At 39.3% G+C, this 10,329-nt stretch overlaps 1 protein-coding gene across 1 annotated transcript in view; it reads right to left on the bottom strand.

Moving 5' to 3' along the window:
- SBNO1 (strawberry notch homolog 1 (Drosophila)) overlaps positions 1–8,819 on the bottom strand; it is a 39,732-nt gene extending 30,913 nt beyond the window's left edge. The window contains 4 exon segments of the mRNA XM_006768876.2: positions 2,754–2,854; positions 6,589–6,901; positions 8,049–8,153; positions 8,668–8,819. Coding sequence (XP_006768939.1) covers positions 2,754–2,854; positions 6,589–6,901; positions 8,049–8,153; positions 8,668–8,799 — 651 coding nt within the window. The 5' untranslated portion in view covers positions 8,800–8,819.
- Positions 8,820–10,329: the final 1,510 nt, after the last annotated feature.

Below are 10,329 nucleotides of genomic sequence, written 5' to 3'. Positions count from 1 at the left end.
TCAGTCCTGGAAACATGACATATCATTGCTACATTCCCTGACATCGGGATTCCTCATGGCTTCCCTGCTTCTCCAATGAGCACAGGTCATCCATGACTTGCTCTCATCCCCGACACACAAAGGGGCACCACAGGGCTTCACCTGTCTTTTATTTGTGTAGCCTTGGGCAAATTAAAATTCTAAGTCCGCCCACTCCACTTTATCTCAACTATAACAGGAATGCATACTCCGCTAAATGACCGGCTTCCTTCCGTCTCCCTCTACCTTAGCTCCCCTACCTAAACTTAGAGGATAAGATGGTAATACCAGCCGAAACCGGTTTGGCTCAGTGGATAGAGCGTCGGCCTGCGGACTGAAAGGTCCCAGGTTCGATTCCGGTCAAGGGCATGTACCTGGGTTGTGGGCACGTCCCCAGTAGGAGATGTGCAGGAGGCAGCTGATCGATGTCTCTCTCTCATCGATGTTTCTAACTCTCTATCTCTCTCCCTTCCTCTCTGTAAAAAATCAATAAAATATATTAAAAAAAAAAACTTAAAAAAAAAAAAAAAGATGGTAATACCAAAGGGTCACAAAATCCAAGGACTACACAGGTAATATTTCTAAGCCAGTGGGATATAAAATGGCAACTGCCACCAAGCTTAGGGTACAGGAGATACACAGGAGGCACAGAGACTGTGGGACCTGGGCAATGCCTGCCCAACACACAAAGTAAATGTCCACTAGTCAACTCCAGGCACATTTTACTGGGTGAGGAATGTGGGCCTAGGGTTCTCAGGTACTCCTATTTTTTAAGAGAACCTAGAAATCAGGACTTTTATGTGTTAGCAAAACTTCAAGAATTTTCAAAAACTTGTGGAGGCCAAACAAAACACAGGTATCCACTGGTTTTGGTCCATAGGCTATCAGTATGCAATCTGTTGGATGTTCCCAAACTACAACACAATATAGACTTTGGCATATTATAGGCAAACATGGGTTCACTGTGAGCCTGAGCACTAACTACATACATTTCTTGAAGAAAAATGAACTCTTAACTTTGCAGAAATCCACTTAGGTAAGCTGTTGGTGCACGAGCATCAAGTCCTGGGACTGCCAGCACCTGCTCTCCAGCTCCCCGCACACAGCCCCAGGCACAGCTGCGCTGCCGTCTAATTCCTACTCCATCCCGTCCCATCAATCCTCTCCTACTGTTATGTGTAGTTGTCTTGTCCTGTTTTCCTTTTTCCTGTTCCCCTCATTCTTCCTAATGCCAAGTTTAGATCTTTATGCATTACTTAACCAACCTCCTTCAAGCTCTCTCTTCCCTACTCGAACTCATCCTGAATCATTAGCACGTCCCTCCACTTCTAGGCTGCTGCACCAAGTCCAAGGTCCTTCGAATTCACGTCGGGAGCCTCCACAAAGCCCAAATCAACCACTCCATCTTCTGCAAGCCATGTATCTTGGCTTAGTGTCACCCAAGCACTTGGCTGCCACCACCTCCTCTGTGCCTATTAATGCTTTAATTTCGCTCCCTTCTGAAAATGCCCTCTCCATACACAACACCCAAGCTCCGTTACGCCTCCTCTATAAAACGAATTCTTCGCATGCCCAGGCGATTGCACTTTCCTCCACACTCATAACCCTTGTTGCCAGCATCACAATGTACCTTTTGCTGTACCTTGTCAGTTAAAATGTCTGTCACATCCCTTGTTTATTCAAGGGGAGCCATGCAATGCAGTACACTCCAGGTAGAAACCTACCACACAAACTCAGTATTATACGTAGCGCAGCTTTATTTTATTTTTTTTTAAATATATTTTATTGACTTTTTACAGAGAGGAAGGGAGAGGGATAGAGTTAGAAACATTGATGAGAGAGAAACATCGATCAGCTGTCTCCTGCACAACTCCCCACTGGGTATGTGCCCACAACCAAGGTACATGCCCTTGACCGGAATCGAACCTGGGACCCTTGAGTCCACAGGCTGACGCTCTATCCACTGAGCCAAACCGGTTAGGGCCGTAGCGCAGTTTTTACATAAATCTACAGAATCGATGGACTCCGTACATTGAAAGCATACAGCATTTCCAAAATGTGAGAAAAAGATTAGTATATTAATTACTCATACCTAGACCATTATATGATGACAACTCATAAACAGCTTATACATACATATTCAATCCCAAATGAATAGTTACCAAATACTTCCCTGGTTATTTTTCCCCCTGATTAGATGTGATTCACAATAAAAAATGTTGTCCTGGCTGGTGTTGTTTAGTGATTAGAGGTTGCCCCACGCACTAAAGAATCAGGGGCTCGATTCTGGTCAAGGGCGCCTACCTAGGTTGCAGGTTCAATCCCTAGCCCCAGCTGGGGTATGTGCGGGAGGCAACCAATCGATGTATCGCTCTCACATTAATGTTTCTCTTTCTCTCTCATTCTTCCTTTCCCTTTCCCTCTCCCTCCCACCCGTCCACTCCCTCGAAAACTCAATGGAGAATATATCCTCTGGTGAGGAGTAACCAAACAAGCAAAAAAAGATGTCAGTACTTCATATATCATTACATCCATCTTATCAATTATGCAAGTTTTAACCACCTTGTTCAGTATATATTAGTTTGTTCCCAGTGAAGTTTAATGCTGTTTCATTAGTTTACGTAGCTGAGTAGCCCACCTTCACGCCAAAAAAAGTTTCCTAAGGATTGTTCTAGAACACTTTTAGGCAAGAGTCTTTTACATGACAAAAATACAGATACAGCTTTGAAACTCACCATGGTTGGGGAAAAACTCCTCATCTTCATGTCATTTATCCATATTCTTGCTACCTCTTTATTAGAAGACTCCTTCTTTACTGTGCCGTTGCTTACATCAGCTGAAGGGGAGAGTCAATTTACATTTTAGAACAAAATCTCCATTTCTTTTCCTACAGTTTTTTTAAAAATTCAGTAAAGTTTACCCACTTCATAAACCAAAATACACGATCTGCTTATCACTAACTTAAATTCAGCATAAAGATGAAAACATTCAAAGCTGTGTCCATTTTGGAAAAATTAACCTTAGAAAACAAGTAATTTAAAAGGAAATGTGCACAAAAAAACTTGAAAGTTATTTATCAAAAAGAAAGCTTTAACCAGAACTATTTGATAGTTCATTTCAATACGAATGCCAAGAGCCAGTATTTCTTTAAGATACTTCACTTGGGGCCCTGGCTGGGGAACTCAGAGGCTACAAAGTCATCTGGATATGCCAAGGTTGTGGATTCGATGCCCGGTCAAAGCACATACAAGAACCAACGAATGAATGCATAAATAAGTGGAACAACAAATTGATGACTTTCTCTGTCCCTGCCCCAATCCCCTTTAATCTCTAGAATCCATATTTTAAAAAGATACTTCACTTGGTTTATTAAAACAAACAACAAAACTTAGTATTCTCACCAAGACAGAATCAATCTCACTGGATCTGAAGGTGCCTACTTTCAAGGCAAAAGAATTATTTCCAGAAAGGAAAAAAACAACAACTGGGGACTATCTTCCTCTTTTCCTCAGAATAAAGAAAACAAGTAATCTATGATAAACCTTTTCTTTTCTTATGCCAATGCTTTGCATATTTTTTTAGATACAGCAGCAGAAGCCCTCAATCTGAGTGTCAAAGTAGAAGTGCTTGGTCAGAGTCCAGAGCCCCTGTAATTAGCCTACATCTCTAAGTATTCGGGAAGCATCCTAGTGCCTGGGATTCTTGAGATCACAGCGTGAAAATCACATCAAGGACAATGATTAGCGTCTTGTCTGTTCTACCAAAAGATGGGGAGTGTTTTGGAGCCTGTCACAGGGGAGTCCAGAACAACTGGGATTAAAGTGCTGACAAAATAATGCTGGACAAGATAAAGTTACTTTGGGTCCCAATTTGTTTCACTGTAGGAGAGTGAACTGTAGGAGAGCCAGTGAACAGTTCTCCAAGTGGCAGGACTAGAGCTCAAGTGAGAGATGAGAACCCCTAAGGGCTAAGGGCTCCTAACGGGGCAACAGCCAGAGATAAGAAATACAAGAAGAACATGCAACACCTTGCTCTGTGCCGCTTCATACTTTTAATGTCCTTCCCTTTCAGTATAAACATGACTCTCTCCTGCAACACAAACATGTGCTTATCTTCAGCATTCACTTACTGTTTCTTTTTCAGCCCTGGCCTGGTCTGACTTTCTCAGGCTTCCACACGAGGATGTCCTTGATTTGCAGTCTTTTGTCTTTTAAAATTACTATTTTGGATGTGGGAGTGTTACTGTACAGCTCCACATCTCTCCTGTTTTCTGTTCTTTCTAAACTTTTTCCTCCCATGGCATATATCCTCTCTTTTAAATTATAAAAGCACATGCTGACTTGAAGGGTGGAGTGGAATACTTAGAGAGCCACTCACATAAAAGCAGCAATCTCTCTCATTAAATGCAAAAACTTTAATGAAAAGTAGCTTCCGCCGAAACCGGTTTGGCTAAGTGGATAGAGCGTTGGCCTGCGGACTGAAGGGTCCCAGGTTCGATTCCGGTCAAGGGCATGTGCCTGGGTTGCGGGCACATCCCCAGTGGGAGATGTGCAGGAGGCAGCTGGTTGATGTTTCTCTCTCATCGATGTTTCTAACTCTCTATCTCTCTCTCTTCCTCTCTGTGAAAAATCAATAAAATATATTTTTAAAAAAAGAAAAAGAAAAAAAGAAAGAAAAGCAGCTTCCACTAACTGCTGATCACTCCAAGTTTCCCAGGAGCCATTCAGATGTTGCCCTGCACCTTAACTAGGTGCCACAGTCCTGCTCTCCACAGCAGAAAAGAGAAATCAGTCCTTAGACAGTGAAGATAATTTCACAATGGCTCTCTAGCTGCCAGATTATAGTTAGTTCAAAGGAATGATGCTGAAAATAAGACTATAGTGATAAGGGCACAATAGTATAGACCCAAACATAAAGATTAGATTATCTTGTATCTCTAATTGCATCTGTCCCGGGAGATGAAGTTCTACATCATCTTACAAACGTTGCTCCTCCCTTTGGAATGCCTCTAGCCCTCTACTTTATAAACACAAGCACATTACAACTTCACGCAGTCAATTTTGCCACAAAATTATACATTAATCTACATCAGGTATTAAAACTTATCTGGCTGGTGTGACTCAGTGGTTGAGCATTGACCTATGAACTGGGAGGTCATGGTTCGATTCCCAATCAGGGCTAATACTATGTAACATAGTGGTCAGCTCAGGATATAACTGAAATCAGAGTTAGCATCTCCATCAGTCAACATAGTTTGTTTATATATAAGACAGGGACTCAAATACTATTTAGTTCAATGGAGAAGACAAGGAAAAAATATCCCTCTTAAGAATTCACATTTTTCAGTTTCTAAAAATATACTACTAAAACTTGATATAACCAAAATTAAAAAGACAGATTAATTCTATTTTACCTTTAAAAATAAACGTACTATACTAAACACGAAGCTTGAGTACTCCACTTAAAATTATAACCTCTTCCTGCCCTACATAACATTTCCAGTTTCTTTCCATCACACTTATCCCTGACATATTATATAACTTACATACTGTGAAATATCACTAGAATGCAAGCTCCATGTGGGAAGTGATTTCAACAGTTTTCATCTCAGCCATAGCCTCAAAAATCCCAGAACAGTGCTTGACACATAGGCACTCAATAAATATTTGTTCAATGAGTGAGCAACAACAAAAAAAACCACTCCAAGGCAGAAAAACTAACTATAAAATTCTTTATGCATAAATGAATTCCTAAAAAGGTGTGATCAAACTATTATTGGGCTGTTTCCCTTTAAATCTAAACCTATCGTTAAAGTATTATGGATTAGCTGGTGGTAATGACTGTACAATCCTGTGAATATATTAAAACCCACTGAACTGTACAGTTTAAATGGGAAAATTTTATGGTATGTAAATTGTATCTCAATAAAGCTGCTATAAAAAAAGTATTATAGGTGTTGACTCTTCAAAGAAAACATAGTGAATTATTTTATAATGAGTATATGTACTTTAAAGGAAAATTTACTAAAAACACAACTGTCCAAAAGTAATGAAGCCAATGACAGACAAAATCATAAAACTGTAAAGGTCAGAGTTAAAGTATTAGACTATCAGTTTAAAGCTTGTTCACCTCAAGCATGGTCCAAGTACCACCAGCAACAGCACCTCCAAAACTCTTAGAAATGCAGAATCTTGGGCCCCACCAGACCAGACCTACAGAATCTGATTCTGTTTTTGAACAAGATCCCCAGTGATTCACAGGCACATTAAGTTTGAGAAGCACTGATTTAAAGGATTGAGAAAAATGTGTTAACCGGTTATTCACCATATATAAAACTGAGGTCTCATGATGTCAATGAAACTACTTGGAAATTCCACACCTCATTTCAAGGTTTAATGCTAAGTTCTCTAAATTTTTGCTTCTCTTGAATTGTATAAATACTGTAAGTATACAGACATAAAGTTTTTACGTCTTTCATGTCCAGTTCTTTCAAGACCCAAGAAACGCTTAAAAACACAGTGATATATCTTATCAAAAGCAGACAACTGACACCACTGAAAGCAGACTTACTAGCTGCTGTTGCAACTGGCTGAGCGATATTAGCTGGTGGCTTCAGTTTCATGAGTTCATTCAGACTATTATTTTTCAGAAGATCCTTCAGTTGAACCTGGTCTTTTGAAGGTGCAGAGGTCACGGCATTTCGTACTGCAGGTACTGAGACCGAAGGGCGTGTGTTTGCAGAGGTCTGGATAAACTTTGCTAAAGTGATGGTTTGCCTATTCGTTGTTACAGGTGGTGCTTTAGTCATTACAATTGTAGATCCCAAGGTTGGAAGTTGATTTATTTGATTCAGCACAAATGTCGTTGTAGATGGAGGCTGCTGCTAGAAAAGAAAACCATACACATCACACCACTGAAAAATGCTGTCTCCTCTAATGTAGCTACTATCAGTAGGCCATTTAAAACCTAAAATTGAGTGTTATTCTTACCTAACCACTGGCACCTCATTTTTAATTAAATATGATTATAATAAACTACCATTTTGAGGGGGAAAGGGTACAGTGGTGCGACATTTTATCTAACTGCTGGGGAGAGCAAACATAAAACGGGACTCTCCTAAGCCAGCTGTGATGTACAGGAACCTGTAACACAAGGAACAGCACAGAAAGGGTGTAATCTCAGCACTGCCCGGCCAGGCAGAGAACACTGGGTGCATCACTTTACCTCTGGAGGCCCCAGCTCTCTGAGGACCATTTTCGGTTTCTGCGATTCCAGGACTCCTGTCCAATGTTTGCTGTCACACAGATTCCACTCATGTTTAGAACTTAAGATAAAACCACCAAGCCGAGCTCTAAATTCTCATGTCACACGAATGGTCAGACAGGTACATTACAAATAATTGGTGATCATGTCACCAATTAAAAAAAGTTCAAGATTTGAGGATAACAGTATGTCTGCGACTACAAGCAACTAAAGTATAACTGAGATACTTTTATAAATGTATGTATATTTCTACTTCCTTTTCACCTCAAACTATGTTATTTCTCCATGACCCCTGTAACAAGAATCTTCCAGATACTACTTATTGCTTTTAAATAAAACTCAACAAGTTTATCATGTTAGCAAATTTTAAAGTTTGTCCAATAACTTTATATCACTAGGTGTAAGTTAATAACTGCTATGTTTAAAGCACAATTATAATCACATAAAAATTACATACCAATGGACAAAAACTTAAACAAGTAAAAATGAAGAGAATAGTGGGATAATGCAAGTTTATCTTTTACTTCATGAATTCTGTATCATTTGCAATAAAATAAAATAAATTTATTTTGTCCAAATTATCTTTTGACCAATATAAATAAATAAGAATGAAACAAATGATTTAGAAAATAGGTGAGAGCAAAATATTGGGAAAGAAGTAGCAAAAATCGGAACTAGTGAGATAAAAATGTTTTGTATGAAAGGTTACTTCCTTACTATAGTCCTAAACTATTTCCGTAGTAATGCCAAATCTAAATAATTCTTACCCTAACATTTAACAGTGCTGGAGTAGGTACCGTCTCTGGTTCTTGTTTAACAGGAACTGCTGCTTCAGTCTCCAAACCTAGTTCTAATGTACTAAGTGGCATTGACTGGAGAGAAAACAACATCGAGAAAAAGAATGACGCAGTGAATTCCGTTTCAAGAACAAGAGATGTATTTTATTAAAACAAAAAAATATTAAGCTTTACATTCAAATGGAATGTAAAATCACTAGTGCCAAGTAAAAAGGAACAATCTCTGAAAGGATACCAGCTTCACAAAATTTCACTAACACCAGAATCTCACTTTTGCTTTCAGAAAATGTGTACAGTAAAACCTCAGAAAAATGCCCTATAAAGTACATAGAGACAACTAGTAAGGAGATTAACCATCCTCACAGAAAAATAAATAACTCATCTCTTACTTTTATATATACAACAAAGCAAAAAATGTTTTGATTTTCATTGCAAATGTTTTCCATCTCATGAATGAAGACTAATATTCAACATAAAAATAACTTTCACGTACATGTTTAAGTTAAGACTTAATATGACCTACTTTCATAAGTAGAAATTAAAATTAAGGGAAAAAATCTCCTTTTTAGAGGCTCTGGAGGGCTCTTACCTGGTGAACTGAAGGGGTAGGTGTTGGAGTTGCAAGCCCCGCATCTCCACCATCAATATCAAAGAGGTCATTCGGACTAATTCCACTCTCACTCAAAGCAGCAAGCAGTAAATCTTGTCCTGGCTCCACCATCTTTAGAACAAAATATTAAGTGTTAACATAAAAAACTTAAAATGATAATTAACTCTCTTCTAAATATAAACCAGCATTTCATTTTCTACCAGATCCATTCATTCAATGTTTACGAGGAACCGGCTGTGTGTCAGGCAAAAAGGAGGAATAGTCTCTGATCCCCAAAAATTCAAATTAAGATATAAAGGTCAGCAAAGTATGTCAATCACAGCAAGAATATGTCCACAAAATGCTATGGGAAAATCAAAGGAAATGCTGAACTTTGCTGAGGGAGAGAGGTTACAAAGACGACATTGGAGCCACGAGTCTAAGAAAATCGCCCGGTGGACAAGGATCTCCTGGACAGTGTGTGTATTCAAACCCATGGACACGTGAAAGACATTGGCACTTCTTAAGACCAGAAACAGGGAGACAAAAACTGCTACAGCAGACCAGGAGAGCCGATGTGCGCAACAGCAGGGAGAAGCGGGTATGGATTCCAACATATTTAGGAGAGAGAATTCCTAAGACCAGGTTTAAATGAAAGCTCAAAATGGAAGGGAGAATATGAAGAAGAAAAAAACCACACACACAAAAAACACAGGAGTTGATGGATAATTAGAGTTAAGCCAAGAGAGAGTAATCAAAAGTTGAGCCCAGGAGACCTGAAAGATGAGTTATATGGGTCTTAAAGGGGGAATGCCTATTTAGGAGCAAGCAGGTACATTTTATTTTATTTTATTTTATCAAATATATTTTGTTGATTTTTTACAGAGAGGAAGGGAGAGGGATAAAGAGTTAGAAACATCGATGAGAGAGAAACATTGATCAGCTGCCTCCTGCACACTCCCCACTGGGGATGTGCCCGCAACCAAGGTACATGCCCTTGACCGGAATCGAACCCTGGACCCTTGAGTCCGCAGGCTGATGCTCTATCCACTTAGCCAAACTGGTTAGGGCAACAGGTACATTTTAGATTGGGGTTTCCCAACTGCACTCTTAGGAGTGAGAGCAAAGTATTCTACAAAAGCTTAACAGAACTTTCTTAATTTTAACTTTTCTCATTAATTTATCTGAAAAAATCAATTTATATATACAAACATACTTATGGGAAATCTGTACTTGTTTTTCTCAGAAAGTTAATTTCATGTTATATAAACATACTAATTTTCAGCTAGTCCATTTGTTCTCAGACTATGCAATAGAATTAAATGTCAGTGTTTCGTTATGTCCTACAAAAAGGTGCTAGCTAAGAATGCAATAAACATGACTTCCAACATATAAGAAATTCTATTTTAGATGAAAGCAATATAACTAACATAGAAATCTTCTCCTAGCACCCTAACCGGTTTGGCTCAGTGGATAGAGCGTCAGCCTGCAGACTCAAGGGTCCTGGGTTCGATTCTGCTCAAGGGCATGTACCCTGGTTGCAGGCACATCCCCAGTAGGGGGCATGCAGGAGGCAGCTGATTGATGTTTCTCTTTCATCAATGTTTCTAACTCTCTATCCCTCTCCCTTCCTCCTCTCTGTAAAAAATCAATATATTAAAA

This window comes from Myotis davidii, unplaced genomic scaffold (genome assembly GCF_000327345.1).
Source record: "Myotis davidii unplaced genomic scaffold, ASM32734v1 scaffold223, whole genome shotgun sequence".
In the NCBI taxonomy this organism is placed as follows: Eukaryota; Metazoa; Chordata; class Mammalia; order Chiroptera; family Vespertilionidae; genus Myotis; species Myotis davidii.
Note: the sequence above shows the minus strand (reverse complement) of the source record. Positions and strands in the feature narration are given on the sequence as shown.